Source organism: Pelophylax lessonae (assembly GCF_965119305.1).
Source record: "Pelophylax lessonae genome assembly, chromosome: 8".
Taxonomy (NCBI): Eukaryota; Metazoa; Chordata; class Amphibia; order Anura; family Ranidae; genus Pelophylax; species Pelophylax lessonae.
Window position 1 is genome coordinate 185635512 of NC_138775.1, and position 17652 is coordinate 185653163.

The following is a 17652-nucleotide window of genomic DNA, read 5'->3' on the forward strand; positions in this document are numbered from 1 at the left end:
CACACACACACACACAACTGTGCAAACGTTTTGGTCAGGTATGAAAAATGAAGAATGCTTTCAGAAATAGAAGTATTAAAAGTTTATTTTTATCTTTATTTTTTTTTTATTATTACCAAAATGGAAAGTAAATGAACAGAAGAGAAATCCAAATGAAATTAAATTTGATGACTACTCTGTGTCTTCAAAATAGCATTAATACTTCTAGGTACACTTGCACACAGTTTTTGACAGAACTAGGCAGGTAGGTTGTTCCAAACATCTTAAGAATTACCAGCAGATCTTCCCAGATGGACTCGATTATATTAAGATCAGGGCTATGTGGGAGCTAAACCATCACTTCCAGGACTCTTTGTTCTTTATGCTGAGGATAGTTCCTAATGACATTGGCTGTATGTTTGGGTTTGTTGTGCTGTTGCAGTCTCCCTGATGGTAGTGCATGATGGATAAGTATCTGCCTGTACTTCTCAGTATTGAAGACACGTGTGAGCCTGACCAAATCTCCAAATCTATTTGCAGAAATGCAGCCATAAACTTGCAAGGGATCTCCACCATGATTCACGGTTGCCTGCAAGACACTCATTATTGTACAGCTCTCCAGACCTTGGGGGAACAAGCTGCCTCCTGCTACTGCCAAATTTTTAAAATTTTGACTCATCAGACATCATTTGCTGACATTTTTCTGCACCTCCGTTCCTATGCTTTTACACATAGTTGAGTCGCTTAGCCTGGTCTCAGCCTTGCATAGCCTTATTTCCACATTTTTCAAGGAGACCACTTCTGCCCATACTATCCCAGACAGTAGATTTGTATCAAATATAAATAAGCATGATGTGTCTTTCATCTTCTGCATTAAGTTTATTTGCCCGTTGCCCCTTGCACATTGCCCCTTGTCCTCAGCATTGTCAGTTTCTTTGTGTTTCTTCATCATAGCTTTAACGACACATCTTGATACCCCAGTTTGTATTGAAATCTTTGCCTGGGAGAGACCTTGCTGATGCAATGTAAATACCATGTGTCTTATTGATGTGCTCAGTCTTGCCACTGTGTATGACCTGTGACATGAAACTGTCTTCCACAACCTCACCTTAGTAGCAGAGTGTGACTGTTCCAAATTTGAGATGACATGTTTCGGGGACTCGCCCCTTTCTCAGATCTGATGGAGGACTATGGATACATGGACCAGTAAGCACGGTCAGGGACATTGTATCTCCCTAACAGCACACTGGGTAAATGCAGTGGCGGCTGGGCCTGAGGCGGATTGCAGTTTGGCGCATGTCCTTCCACCACCGAGGATTGCAGTGCGCTTCAGTTTGCCTCCTGGCGCATGTGCTGAATTTGGTGGTGCAGAGGTTCCTTAGAAATGACCCCGATATGTCAGAGCTGCTGCAGAAAGTGCGCGCCGTCTGTGCGCACTTTCGGCGTTCTCACCCTGCTGATGCTCGCCTGTCAGCGCTGCAGCGTAACTTCAGCCTTCCCGCTCACCATCTCATATGTGACGTGTCCACAAGGTGGAACTCCACCTTGCACATGCTGGCCAGACTGTGCGATCAGCAGCAGGCCATAGTGGAATTTCAGCTGCAGCACGCACGCATGAGTCACTCTGCGGAACAGCACCACTTCACCACCAATAACTGGGCCTCCATGCAAGACCTGTGTGCCTTGTTGCGCTGTAACATATGCAGACTAGGCCACAATTTAATATTTTTTCCCTAAATGGGTGTTTATTAAATAGCAGAATAGAACAACAGTGTCTAAAGGGTGTATCTCACATGTACAGATACAGACTAGGCCGCAATTGAATATTTTTTCCCTAAATGGGTGTTTATTGAATAGCGGAATACGACAGGATGCAATGGGTGTATCACACTATAACGTATAAATGAAAATCTGAAAAATAATTGTCCCCATAATTGGTGCTTGTTGAATAGCAGATTTGAAATGCAGTGTCTAAACGCTGTAAGTCACAGTAAAATATGAAGGAAAAAAGTTTTTTTCTTTTTTAAATGCAGAATAAGCAGACACATATGCACTGAGCTTGCATGAAATGGCCGCTACACACCGCACGCCTAACAGGTTGGATACTGTTGTTGTTCTATTCCACTATTGAATAAAAAAAAAAACATTTAAATGAAAAACTGAAAAATATTTTTTTTTCCCTAAATATTGAAAAAAAGTTTTTTTCTTTTTTAAATGCAAGCCAAACAGGTTGGATACTGTTGTTGTTCTATTCCGCTATTGAATAAAAAAAAAAACCCATTTGAATGAAAAACTGAATAATATTTTTTTTTCCCTAAATACTGAAAAATAATTATTTTCCCCTCACATTGGTGCTTTTTGAAGAGCAGGTTAGAAAAGCAGTGTCTGTCTAAACACTGTATGTTAAAGTAAAATATGAAGGAAAAAAGTTTTTTTCTTTTTAAAATACAGATTAAGCAGACACATATGCACTGAGCTTGCATTAAATGCACAGCACCGCACGCTGCCCACCTAACAGACTGATAAAAGTTTTTTTTTCTCCTTTCTCCTCCTCACTGGGCTCAGGTCAGGGCATAAAGATCGTGCACTGCTTCCCCACACAATACAATCAATGTAGATCGCTGTCTGATTAAAGAAGATTCTTCCCATTCTTTCATTTAAAGAAATCTCCAGCCTGACCCTACAATAATCTTCTATCTCTCCCTCCAGGCAAAAAGATTGTGCACTGCACCCCCACACAATAAAATCAATGTAGATCGCTGTCTGATTAAAGAAGATTCTTCCTATTCTTTCCCTCAAAGCTATCTCCAGCCTGACCCTACAGTAATCTCCTATATCTCCCTCAGCAGCATCAGGAACCTCTCACTAGTATAGTTTGAGCAGAGTGACACGCAGCGCTATGTGACTCCAGCTTATATAGACTCTGGGTCACATGCTGCACTGGCCAATCACAGCCATGCCATTAGTAGGCATGGCTGTGATGGCTTCTAAGGGCACACTAGTTAAACGCTTGCTGATTGGCTGCCTTGCACCTTTTGAAACCGCACCATTAAAACCGCGCCAAAACATCAAATAACATTACCGAACAACGGACAGTACCCGAACATACAGTGAAATGTTCTGGTTCGGGTCCGGGTACTGAATACCCAAAAGTCCGGTACCATCCCGAACAATACAGTCCGGGTTTGCTCAACCCTAATTGTAGGGTTGCAGACTTTATGATATAAAGAAAGTTTATTGTGCTTAATTTATTTTAAATTACTAGTATATATATTAGAAGATATTTAGAGAATAAAGATAACAAATCAAAAAGGAAGAAGAGATCATAGAACAAATCCAAAAAAGCATTTTCAAATTTAAAAAAAAATGCACTTATGTTTGATTTCAAAGTATTACAAGCATTAAAGTGTAAATATATTAAGTTAATATGTATTTTATTTTGAGTCAATAGAGATAACTATTACTATATATTATATACCTTTTTATAATTTTTTAACTGCCTTTGTTCATATTAACCCACTTAGGTGAATTGTTTCACGTGTTTTCTTTTCTTTTCTTAGGCTTGGAAGCACTAAGGTGGAGTTTTTAATATAACACGTACTATTAGACTTTGTTTCCAAAAAAATTTGTTTTTTTATAAACAATGATGGCCATGGGCATTATTATCAAAAATGTGTAAGCATTTTAGTGTATCATTACTAAAAGACAATTACAATGGAACAGACCAGACCAAAGTGCAGGTCATCTTACATAGTTAAAGTCAACTAAGACAGATGAAAACAAGTACACATATTTAGTACAATAATGATGGTTTGTCTTATGATATTTACATTGCTATGTTTGTCTTCCTGTCCCAGTGACAACTGTATTTTCTGTTTGGCCTACAGATGTGAGCACATGGCTTGCTGCCGCCATGTTTGTTTGATGGTGAAATGACCATCAAGGTTGAACAATGACAACACGGTGCTGTGAGGGTCAAATGCTGGGAAATTAGAGTGGTAATTCCTTTACATGCTATGCTGAATGAGACGATCCATTGAGTTTATTCAATCAAGTGGCTGTCAATATCATCTGGATAAGGAGATACACTCTTTTGAGAGTCTGGGGCAGTGTGCGTTGTCCATATCCATCTGGTAAGAGGCCCAGCGGGCTACCTTGCATGCACGGTGGAGAGCACAAATTTTGGTTGGAGCACAGGGATTGTTGGCTTTTGCAGAGGAGAGCACTTACTTTTATTCCGTCCAGTAAGGAGGAATTCCAGCAGGTGGAGGGAACTTAAGTCACCATTTGAGTTTATCACCATCTGTCAACATTTATGTCACGGGATTTTTATTCCAACACATAGACACGTTGTGTCTGGGACTTTATTCATTTATCACTATTTTGCATCATAATACTTTGTTTATTTTGAATTTGCACTTGTGATTGTTTTGTATTTATTGCATATCACTATCATTAGATAAAGCGCACCATCATTTTACTCATATAATTAGAAGTGACTGAAAATCTAACCAATGTGGTAACGAAAAAAAAATGGCAGAAAGCCAAAGCCAAAAATAGTGCTACCCAGAACTTAAAAAAAAAAAAATGGTTGGAGTGGGGCTTTACTAAATACCTCCTCTGAGTAAATTTGTTTGCCATACGCATGTGATGTGCCCACCAACTCATTCCTTTGGAGCTTCTGAGTACAAACTTGAAATCCTGGCTACTACTCAAATAAATGCATTGTTTATAGGCTTCAACAGGAAGATGTTGACCCTCACTCTTCCAGTCCCCCTTAAAGCCCCCTTCCATGCATAGTGGATTGAAGAGGTGAGTATAGCAGCTGTAGCTGCTCTTTTCATTTTAAAAAACGTTGGGGGGGGGGGTGTTCCAGGCTGGAAGTGGGTTTTAAAATTGAGGAATGTAGAACATGTTTTCTTTGTAAAGGGTGATATCTTCTCTAGGGAAAGTATGCAGGAATCTGGGCCTGGATTGAAATCTCATGCTTTCACAGAGAATGTGTTCTTCTACATGTAGTTCTACCAAAGTTCTCATACTTTGCTAAAGCCTTCTTTGTTACAGGACTATTAAGGTAGTAGAGAGTGGGGGGCTATTGGCCTACATGGGCTGAAGATATATAGATTTGGTAAATGGAAGGAAGAGAAGGAAAGGGGTAAAGTTATGCTTTAGTACCTAGAAGGGAAGGAAGAAAAAGGAACGGGGAGATTTATTTATTTTATTTTTTTATCACTATATATTTTTTTGGGGGGGGGGGGCTTGGGTTATGAATTGTTGTATGTATTGGTTGGTTCCTTTGAGTAATTGTATGTTTGTATTGTTGTTATCTGTATTGAAATTAATAAAAAACAAGTTAAAAAAAAAAAAATGAAGACACTAAATAAGTTATATACAAATAAAGGGTTGTGCAGTGGCGCTTGGGAAGCGACAGGGAAATGCGGGTGGGCAGAAAAAAAAAAAGGGGCTCTAGGTTATTAAAAAAAAAAAAAAAAAAAAAACTCTGATAAATCAAAATATGGGGGCCAATGGCAACGGGCAAAAAAAGGAACCCCAGATACAAAAATGTTTAAAACAATGGCCATTAGAATGAATGATTAATGCATAAGAAAAAATGGACATAAAAAAGTGAACCATAAAACAATAAGGATTAGAAAGTACCGTATTTATCAGCGTATAACACGCACTGTTTTCCCCTGAATATATATAGTGCAAACAACGAGTGCGTGTTATACGCCGATATTTTTTTTTTCTAACAACGTGCAGGGGGGGGGGGGCAGGGATCGTCAGTCCGGAGGAGTGGTGTCAGGCTGGCCGCCCCACCTCTCCTGGCCCTGGGACAGCCCTGCCAGCGTACCCTGCAGTTAAGAAAAATCCACCGCCAGCCCCTTTTTACAGATCCTTCCTACATCACATCACATTACTGTCACTTAGAAGCGGTGCCTCTAAATACCTTGTAAGCTTCCTTCTCTCTCTGTCCGCTCTCCTCCTCCCGCTCCTCCTCCTAGCTTCAGATTGGAGGAGAAGAGCGATCACATGCCGGGCTATTAAACGTCACAGGAGGAGGAGGACAGCGGTCACATGATCGGATATGAATGATCGGCGCTAACAAGGTAATTAAGAGGCATAGATTTACATTCATTGATTCATCTGCAATACAAGCTGGTATCCATTTGTTGATCTGCTGCCTAATGTTGCTATATCTCTGCCTTATGTGATCACTCTGATTGAGGGTCATATACGTCCGGTAAGCTGCCTGAACTCCCACAGGGTGACAGGCTCTTTCACACTGGTGTTGGACATCCTTTCTATATACATTTCATATGGACTTTATTTATTTTATTTATTCCGTTTTCTATGAGTTGCTGGTGCTGTCCCAGGAGACTGGGGGTCTCCTGGGAGTGGAGGGGGGCTGTGCATTGTAAAGGGGGTTATAATAAAAGGGGGTATTTACTTTGCATGGGGGGAACTGTGTAATGTAAAGGGGGGCTATATAATGAAAATGGGCTATGTACTATTATTTTTAATTGTTTAAAATCTTTCTTTCCTAAAATGAAGGTGCGTGTTATACGCCGGTGCGTGTTATACGCCGATAAATACGGTATATGAGAAAAAAAAAAGTAAGGCATCACCAAATTTCACCTGCTTGTTGAAATAGCACCTACATGGCAAGTCCCTGGCCAGCTTTATATTCATCCATACTAATCAATTGTGCTCATTCCAACACCCATAGCATGAGCAATCAGTTTATTTCCTAGCTCTAGGTCCCTAGGTTCTAATCTGTGTTTCCTATGCCCCTCTTTTCCTGCTTCTCCACTTACTATACAAAGCTTGCATCTGACCTTTTAAGGGATCACCCCCTCTCTAACTTTTAGATAGCACAGAGGGTCCACTATGTAATTTGTCCATGTCATATACGCCCAGTATACAGCCCACAATCTTTACTAGTCTTTCTGTGATAATTAAATATGAATAAAATGCATCCTATGCTTACAATTCCTAACACACAGCCAAAAAATCATGTTTCGGAGAATTCAAAACATTATTTGCTCAATGCACCTTTAGCACAGAATCACTATGACCTCAAGCATTTGGTAAAATATTTTACATAGGAGATCCAAAATCAAGTATTAGATCAAATATATACTTTAAATTAAGCCAATTTGGCTTTTTTGATTTAAAAACTATATGCTGTGATACCATACCATATCATACCATACCATACACCATCAAAAACAGTACTGAATAAAAAATAAACCCGGTTTTGCTACTTTCATTTGTACTTGATATATATTTAAAAAGTGCAAGCCTGGAGAGTTTGATTTTGACATATTTTCAAATAGAACAGCTAATAAATTGAGACAATTAATTAAGATCTGTTAAAATAGAAATATGTTTTGCTATGCATCCTGCATATGATGCAGAATCCTGTTAAGGCTACACTGAGCTATCGTCTTTGGTTTCACTAAATGAGCAGCATAGCAAACACAAGATGTGAATTTGCAAGTAGGATTTGATCACTAATTGAAAAATCAACTTTGCTAGTATGTTGTTTTCCTAGTGCCACAATCCTGAAAAAAGTTAGTGCTAGGTTTTCAGCGAAACGCATTATTGGCACTGGGATGGAGCTGAAAATCATAGTAAACATACAGTATAATTATCAGTATAATTTAGTGGCCATAACGCATTTTTCCCTAAATCACTCTATTAAATAATCTTTATTTATACATTTTTATTTTTAATAAATCACAGAGTATGAAAGAGAAAATACATGTGACAGTATGGATAATTGACGAAAAAAGAAACAAGAGGCATTTGTCCAGATACTGTTCATCAAATGGATCTACAGGGTGGATTGCACAGCAGATTTTGCTATTAGGCCAAACAAAGTAAATCGATAGACATACCCATCTAAATCCAACCTGTGCGTTAAGAGAGCATACCCAATAAAGGGACCACATGCTCATCCTAAGATTATTTTGATCATATTATTTTGATCATATTAAATGTATCACATGGGACAAGTACCTCAAACCAACAAAATAATAGAGATGTGAAGAGAGGGGATTGAAGGGTGGAAGAGTAAAAGGCAAGAAAAGGAGAAAGATTAAAGTGGGTTCTTAGTGCATTGGCTGCTGTGACCGGGAGGGGTGTCACTGTGTGTCAGGGATTTCTTCTGAATAGTACATCCATTCCAACCAGGTATCACAGAAACAATCCAATTGATCCTTAGTAGTGAGTACCCACCACTCTTCATCCATGATGCGATTTACTTCCGGCTTCCAATCTGCCAATGCTGGGCATGCTACCTTTTTCTAATATCTTGGTATCACGCATTTAGCTGCATTCAATAAATGAGGGGTTACACTCTTTTTAAAACTTTTGATCGAAGATTTAGCAACATGGAAGAGAAATTGCAGTGGGGTGTATTCCACCGGTCGTATGGACATTTTCTGGATTCAAGGAAGTATTGAATCCCAGAAATTCTTAATTTTTGGATACTCCCACCAAAGATAGAGAAATGTACCCTGATGAGTGCAACCACGCCAACAGGAGGGATCAGAACCTTGGAACATCTGAGTTAGTGTGTGTTCTATACCATCTTGTTAGAAATTTGTATGAGGCTTCTTGAATGTGAGTGCTAATGAAGGAGACATGTGCCAGGTGGACAATTTTCTCATATTCTTTGATAAAGTAGGGAATCGTCTGCAAATGAGTCATAAGCACTAATTTATACATGCACGTGTCTGACGTCTAAGGGCCGTAAACACCAGAATTCAAAGTGGGACAGGGTAGCTACAGAGCGCAGTGGTGGTCTCACACTAGAGAGGATGTCCCTTATTTGCCTGTGCCTCCAAGAGGACATAGGGAAGTCCCCGTATTGAGCTTGTAAGATGTCTAATGGTAACAACTGACCATCTGGAGCAAACGTGGCACACTTCAGGTCTCCTTCTGTTCCTCAAGATCGAAAGAAGTGAGTGTCCTCTACTGGGAGGAAACCAAGGGAATCCTCCAAGAGGTGTGTGGGGGGGGGGTCCCAGGAGCATACTCGCCCTGTGTGTTTAGTTAGTCCCACAATGTAAGAGTCGCTTGAGTCAAGGAGGAATTCAACCCTGAAAGTCCTCTGTTCCCAGCCTTTAACCATGGTGTCCCTGCAAGGTTCCTGCCTGTCATAGTCTTTTACAATGGGACCCAAAGTTTTGTAGAAACGTTGTGAGTCCAGTTCATGATGCGCATAGGTTTATAATATGAAGGGACATCGGGTAGACCAGTCCCTCCCTCCCGTTTATGTCTGCGTAATGTCTCATATGCAAGCCTGAGATGTTTACCATGTCAGACAAAGTTCACAAATAATTGTTTTAGGCATTTGAAAAAAGCTTGGGGCAATAGGACCGGTATGGTATACAGCAAATATATTATTGTTGGCGGAATGTTCATTTTTATCACATTTATGCATCCGAATCATGTCAGGTTGGAAGGAGATAGATGTGCTTAAATAGGGAAGAGAGTCTGTTCGACATTGAAACTGGAAGGAGTGCTGTAGGGTATTGGTCATCTCTGAGGTAACATTTATGGGGAGTTATTCTGATTTATTGTAATTAGGTTTAAAATAAGATCACCAAACACGCAACGTTCCCCCTATTAGCACAGGCAGAGAAGTCAGGGGCCTTTTAATGTAAAAGAGGAGATCATCTGCATAAGCCGAAATTTTGTGTTCCGCTTTCCCATTTTTAACCCCGGCTATATCTTGATTATTACGGACCTGTCTAAGGAAGGGTTCTAAAAATAATGCAAAGAGTAGTGATGACAGTGGGCACCATTGTTAATGTCAAAGGTTTCTGAAAGAGTCTCATTGACTTTTACTCTTGCTCTGGGGTCGCTGTACAATGCCTTAATCCACCCAAGTATCCTCTCGCCAAGCCCAAGGAATCATAACACCTCTATCATGTAGGTCCAATTAACCCTGTCAAAGGCTTTTTCTCAATCCACCGACAGAACAAAGCAGAGTTCACCATCAGGGCTAGTCTGAGCCCAATGTAGGACATGCAAGGCATGGATGGTATTATCCCATGCCTCATGGCCCACCACAAAGCCCACCTGGTCTGGATGGATCAAGGTTGTAATATGTTCCTGAAGGAAAACCGCAAGGAGTTTGGCTAGACACTTAGTATCAGAATTCAGTAGAAATATGGGCCGGTAATTGGCACAGTGTTGGCAAGTAATCTCTTCTGGGTTTGGGCAGCACTATTATGTGGGCCAGGAGGGCCTCTGGTGGTAAGGGATTATCCAGCGTGATGTGGTTAAAGTAAGCACACATTGGATCAACGAGGGTGGAGAGTAATTTTTTATAATACTGATTCATGAAGCCGCCTGGGCCTGAAATTTTACCATGGGGCAAGTCAGCAATTATCTTAATTCTAAAGAGGAGATAGGGCACTCTAAGTCTGCTAATATTTCTTCAGGTGGCTGAGGGAGGGTGGATTTTTCAAATATGCCTGAATTTGTTCTGAGAAATTTGTAGAATTCCCTGTAGGGGGAGTTGTATCATTAATATAGAGTGACTTGTAGTAATGTTGAAATTCTCTTACTATGGAAGTAGAATCAAAGACAGGTCTATCTTGTACTGTTAAAGAGTGAATATGGTGGGAGTCTTGCTCTCTCCTTAAAATGCGAGCCAGCATTCTCCCACATTTATTGCCATGTTCATAGAAGCAGTGTGCCCAAAAACCCATCCTTTGCCCTGTGTGAACTTTAGAAGGTAGATCCGAGATCTCTCGCTGCTTTTCTCTTTTAACTCTAGTCACATGAGCAATCAATTCCCCTCTAATCATGGCTTTATGACCCCCTCAGAACGCTTGTTGAGACACCCCTTCTGTAGAATTTAATTCAAAGTAAAGCTGTAAAGAACATTTTACTGAATTCAAAATAGAAGGTTCGTCTAAGAGGGATTCATTAAGTCGCAAAGTTCCTACCCTATGTTGTGCATCTGGGGGGTAAAAGGATAATGACACAGGGAAGCGATCAGATATGGTGATGGTACCGATGGAGGACGAAGTAACATTACTTAGATAGAACTGGTCTACAAAAATAAGATCCAGACGGGAATAGGTAACTGAAGTCTTTGACCTTCGCAATCATCACTCTCCAGCAATCGACTAGATGTAACTCTTGCAGCAACTTCTTGATGTGTTTCAGTGCTCTAAATGAAAGGGAGGTCCTGCCTGAGGAGGAATCCAAATACAGGTCGAAGACTATGTTGAAGTTTCCCCCCAAGCAAGACCATGCCTTTCTGAAAAATCAAGGAGTTGCTTCAATGTGTCCGACAGAAATGAGACTGTCCTAGAATTAGGGGCATAAACAGCTGAGATTGTATATTTCTGACCGTGAATCAAACCCTTAAGGAACAAAAATCTACCATCCAGGTCTATTTTAGAAGCTATCAGAGAGAATGGATATGTTTTATGTATGGCAATAGAAACACCCTTCGCCTTCAGAATGGGAGATACACAGTGGAACCATTGATTGTATGGTTGTAATGGCACACGAGGTATGAAAGTGGCAGTGAAGTATGTCTCCTGGAGTAATATGATATCAGGGTGAAGATGACATAGTTCCTGCCACAGCCATCCCCTCCTCTGGGGTGAGCATAGCCGCCGTACATTATAGGACAAAAGGGGTTAATTTAGCAGCCATAATAAAAAAATCATTAGGATAAAAAAAAAGGCTAATAAACTTGAAACCCTGTACCTCTTGCAGTATAAAGGTAAGCATGCTGGTGAAATATTTAGAACAAGACAGAAGGAAGAGCAGCGCCATCTAATTGCAGTATAAAAGATGCATTTAACACCAACAGACAAATGCAAACTCACAAGATGGGCATGATAAACCTTATGGATAAAAAAGAAAGATAAACTGGCATATAAAGGGTTCATCCACTTCAGTGCAAGGACGAGCAGCTGGGATCCAGGGAATCTTCAGGCCTGAGGAAGAAGCATGCATGCTTCGAAAACGCGCACCTCCTATGCCACCTTCTACCTGGAAATGAAGTTAGCGGCTCTTCTCTGAGGGACGTTGCGTATCCGGAAGTGCGGGGAGGAACCACCAGTACAGCCGGAACCAGCGAAGATTCCCCGAATCCCCACTGCTCGTCCTCCCACTGGAGTGGATGAACCCTTAAAAATGCCGGTTTATCATGTCCATCTTGTGAGTTTGCATTTGTCTGTTGTTATTAAATGCATATTTTATACTGCACTTAGATGGTACTGCTCTCCTTTCTCTCTTGTTGTACATTTACACAGAGTTCCTTCTAGCTCTCATCAGAGACTGCAGCCTTCTACAGCCAGTATTTCTTCATTGTCCAGCAATCAGCCCATGCTTGAACTTTATGGATATTTCAACCAGAACTTGCTGATGCATATGTCCCCCTCTTCTCAGCCTATAGAGCGCTCATGTTTTTGTTTGTGGTGAAATATTTAGGTCCCATCCTCGGCACCCCCATGTAGAATTGTGAGTTATGGGTTTAAGAACCAGAACAGAACAAAAGAAAAAAGGAAAACTAGGCATAAATGCCTACCTAAACGGGGAGGAGAAAGATAAACCCCTTTCCCGTACTGACCAAAACAAAAGGCAGAAGGCAATCCTCTCGTAGGAGGACAAATCTAGGGGGGGAAGTAACTGAGCATGAAAGGGATGTGAGCTAAGTACCCCTGAGTGCTTAGTGCAAAACTTGTAAAATTAACAAACCAATTTACATTTATGCAGTAATGCTGAATATAATGAACAACACTCATGCCTCTCCCTGGGTGGAGGGCGAGATCCAGACAGGAAAACCATATCCATAGCCAGAGCTGGGTAGGCAGTATGAACAGAGTCATCCAACAGTCAGTGAGGAAAAGACAATTCTGCCAGGTTTATGGAAGGATACAATCAGTTGATTGAGGTAGGAGAAGATCCTGCTGCCCCATGTCTGGTGCGATTCCACTTTGGAGACTTGGATGACTACTGGCACCACCGTTCAGGTCACTGAGGTAAGGGGATTTTGCTCTCAGGACGCCAATCCGGAAAGTTCACATCTGGTAAGTCTAGAGTTTTACATTGCTGTTGTAAGTCATCCTTACTTCAAAGGACAGCAGACTTCCCATTTCTGGTGGTGGTAAGGCAGAAAGGGAATCCCAATCTGTAGGTGGCCTGATTGGCACAAAGTACATCCAGGAAAGGGCGTAGTGCTCGTCTTTGCATTAGTGTTTGTCTGGAAAGAGCTGGGAACAGGGTAATCTGAGCACCATCAAAATTCACCACAGGTTTATCACGGGCTGCCCGCATCACTGCTTCTTTTACCATATATTTATGTAATTTAGAGATGATGTCTCTGGGTTTTTCACCTTCCTGTGGTATGGGGAGAAGGGCCCTGTGGACCGTATCAATTTCAATGATGTCGGGTGCACACATTCCCCTAGAATTTGAAGGAACATCCCCTGAACCACAGGCAGAAGGTCTGGGGGACTTGTGGCCTCTGGGATCCCCCAGATCCTTATGTTTTGCCACCTGTCCCGGTTTTCATAATCATCTAATTTGTTTCATAAGAGAGTTCAGGACTGTCTCATGTCGCTTAGCATGATCTTGTAAAGCTGCTACAGACTGCAGTAAATCATCATGGCCAGTCTCTAATGTCTCCACTCTATGGCCCAGTGCCACAGTGTCTTCCCTTAGCCCCTCTATTGCTTGTTTAAAAGTCTGATCCACTGTTGAAATCAGTTGTACTATGTCCGTTTTGGTAGGGAGAGCTTTAATGTGTGCCCTCCAGTCCCAGTCTCCCTCCACGTCTTAACTGTCAGAAATATTTGTTGATCTGGCTAGTGAGTGGGTAGATAGTGAGGGGCTGTGTTGTAATACCTGTGAGGCTGCAGAGCTGGCTGGGGAAGTGTCTCCATCCGCTGTGGTAGGCTCTGCTGCTGGCTGATCAAGCAAAATCTTTGCTGCAGCATGGTGTTCATCTGAGGTAGCTGAGAAAAGCAATCATAGGTCATTGGAGCGAGTGCCGCTGCCACCGGATGGCTTGAATGTCATTCCATGGCAGGATGACATGGTTGTTTGCCCAGAGAGAGAGTTAGTATGGCCGCTGAGGTGCTAGAGTGCTCAGGGGTAACCAGAGCTCTGAGACCGAGCGTCTTCATTCCATCGTGGTCAGGCCATGCCCCCCCGAGTCACTCTTTTCTATTATTTGTTATTAAGTAATAACATTTGACCTGGATAGAAAATAGCCTAGTAACATTTTATTCTTCCCTGATTTGCTATCACAGACATGTACATGTAATTCACATAATGAAGAGTCCTGTGATTTATTTTCCCTTTATTTACACTCCTTCGAGAAAGCCTTCATTTAACTTTAAATTGTTCATTTGGATCAAGCTGGTTCAGAAAAACTATTTCAAAATTTGAGTTGGGCTGAACTTGGATCAGCCATTCACAGTAAAACTTGCATAATATGAATAAAAACAAAGCTTCCTTTGACTGGCAGAGGTGGAAAGGAGGAGGATGACATCCCTCAGCCCAACCTTTTTTTGTTCTGGGAATGGGACAGGATATTCCTGTGCAACTGCCAGAACACAAAGCTACTTACTCTATGCAGTTGATGCTATATACCATTTATACAGCGCTAACAGCCATTGCACATTAGTGAAGGAAATAGTTTGCTTGAAGCAGATTCTAAGCAAAGTGTTTAATGTTAAGTGAAAGCTGGAATTAAGCTTTAACAGCTTTTAACAATATAAGTGCCAAATGGAATCCTCTACAGTGCAGGAACAGTGTTATTAGACAAAAATTGTTTTATAAATAGGGTGTATTTTGACAAAAGGACATTGAATGAAGGTCACAGGAATAAAGCATTTTTAACTAAACCCCTAAATCTGTGCATTAAAAACAAACTTATGAGTTCATTTAATCCTTATGCCACAGCATTTATCTAATGATTAAAGAATGATTGTACTAAAATTTTATGTAATTGCTACTTAAGCCATTTTGTAACTAAAGGCGGACCTTGCAACAAATATTAAGGGTCAGTTATTCTTTAGAACCCCAGTCCTGCACATTTGAAACAGGGTATGTTTTGCAGCTGACATGCTTTATGAAACATTTTTAATTTATCTGTATTACTTTCAGCAAGGTATGTAGAACAGTACACTGACCAGCAGTTACTAATATGAACACATATCACACTTTGGTGAACATTTGAAGTTACATGAAGGGAATAATTAAGCAGTAATCTATCAACAGGAATACAATGCTACTTGTGTACAATAAAAAGGTCAACTTTCACACCCCCAAAATCCTCCCATAATCCAAAGTGGTATCAGACTCCACCATGTTTGAAAAGATGTACAGTAAAACCTTGGATTGCGAGCATAATTAGTTCCAGAAACAAGCTTGTAATTCAAAGCACTCTTATATCAAAGCAAATTTCCCCATAAGAAATAATGGAAACTCAGATGATTCGTTCCACAACCATTTATTCATAAGTCCTTCATTTTATAGTCCATATAAAAAGATTGATAGTAGGAGCTACAGAGTATAAAAGAGAAGAGAGGCGCCTCTAAGTGTAGCAATATGGTTACATTTAATGAAGGTTCATACAGTAGAGCAATCTGAAAGCGAGGCTTGAAGTGCTCATGGAGTGCAGCGTGGAAGGGATGATGTCGAGGGCGGTGCAGAGAACGGTCTATGTGGACAGCTTTACCCCAGATGCCTGCATACTTAGATGTGCCTGTTTTAATCATCAATCATGTGAGTTGCTTAATGTTGTACCTTCAATAAATGTAACCATATTGCATCACTTACGGGCACCACTCTTCTCTTTTATGATTTGTTGTGACATGATGCTACTTGTATGCCAAGACATCGCTTGTTTATCAAGTCAAAGTTTATAAAAAAATTTTGCTTCTCTTTCAAAACGCTCTCAAACCACGTTACTCTCAAACCAAGGTTTTACTGTATTTTTTGATAAAAAGATATGATATATGAGGGGTCCAAGGGCATGAGGGGTTAGGAGTTCCATTTCATTTGTTTTATTCACTGGCCTATAGTCGGTGGGTCAGTACCTCTACACTTTTGTGAGATGCAGACCTTGGCCATATTGAACAAGTGAATCAGGAGGGATAACTTATCTCTGCATCTGTAGAGCAAAGTAATATGTAGCAGGAACAGCTCTGGATGGTCCTTTATTGAAAAGCCTGTAAGTTTATGGATCAGTCGCTATGGCCTCCCTCCCAGAAGGGATACAACTTGGGACACAACCATAAAACATGCAAAAGGGTACCAGTATCCAGTTGGCAATGCCAAATGTGTAGGAGGGTGGGCGTTCTGTACTAGCATGTCAGTAATTTGTAGCAGGCCTCTTGATATCTACTGGATATAGAAGAGTGGTGAGCAAGGAAGAGGATGTGGTCCCACTGTTTGCTCATTAAAATGTCCTGCTCAAATCCCATTCCCATTTCTGCAAGAAAGGTGGACATAACCCCCTAAGCGTGTATTGATCAGGGAGTAATAAACAGATGCATGGTGAAGTAGGGCAGTGTCTTGGCAGTGTTGCTCAAATGGTTGGATAGCTCCCAAAGGGGCTTTCCCTAATTACATAAATGTTAAAAAGTGTTTAGAGGAGGGGAGATTTATGAAACATTTTTGAAGAGTCAGCAATACTGTGCTTGAATTTGTAGTGGCAGGTCTTCAGCAATGTCAGCTTTATGTCTAATGTTGCTTTGCTATGGATTGTTTGATTTTTAGTAAATACAATATGTTTGTATTTGCTGCATTTGTTATACTTTACTCCTCAATGCAAGTCAATTAGAATGCAGTGTAATTGCATGAAAAATACATGGCACATACATGACAATACCACCATCAGCACATAATAAAAGCATCTCAAAAGAGGTAAAATTTTCCCTAAAAGCATTTAAAAGCATGCTTTATTTTGACTGCAGTTGATGTGCTTCTAAACCTGACACCTTAAAGGCTCTTAGTTATTTTTTTTTTTCACAAATGCAAGCTGTTATACAACGTGTATTTTCAAGGTAGCACATCCAAATGGAAGAATATATATCTTTCCGTTTTACAATCATATAACCATACCCTGACATGGACCTCATGTTTGCAAACATTACCAGAACAAATCCAATGTTGCTTCAGTGCTAACCCATCATCAGTCCTTTCTCCTAGTAAATTTCTTATCAAGCTGAAGAAATGTTCTTACCTGTCCACAAGCAAGACCCATGCCTCTTTCCCCCATTCCATGGGGACAAGAAAGGTTTAATTCCAGGGCATCTGCACCAGAAGACTAAAATAGAGAGAATAGAAACCAATCAGAGGTTCAGTGTTATGAGGAAAAGTAATGCAAATCAAATAAACTGTAACTGCTTAGATGCCAGGCTTTTGTTTTATGTGTGCCAATAATTCTATTCTGTTGTTGACTGTGCAGTACAGACATGGAGATCTCTACAAGAGAAGAAATATAATATGAGAGGGCACTGTTAGCGATTAGTAGGAGTTTGGCCTATAATCATTAGGGATGGGCTTTATGATCAAACTTACTTTTGACTCGAACATCAGGTGTTTGTATGTTCACTGAACACACAAACACCCGGGGCACTCGGTGGGAAGTTTGCCAGTGAGTGCCCCATAATGCAC

At 40.7% G+C, this 17652-nt stretch overlaps 1 protein-coding gene across 1 annotated transcript in view; it reads right to left on the bottom strand.

Moving 5' to 3' along the window:
* Nucleotides 1–17652, bottom strand: part of DPYD (dihydropyrimidine dehydrogenase) — a 1764026-nt gene that overhangs the window by 440852 nt on the left and 1305522 nt on the right. Inside the window, exon 16 of the mRNA XM_082264968.1 lies at nt 17219–17302. Coding sequence (XP_082121094.1) covers nt 17219–17302 — 84 coding nt within the window. The remainder of the gene's footprint in view (nt 1–17218; nt 17303–17652) is intronic.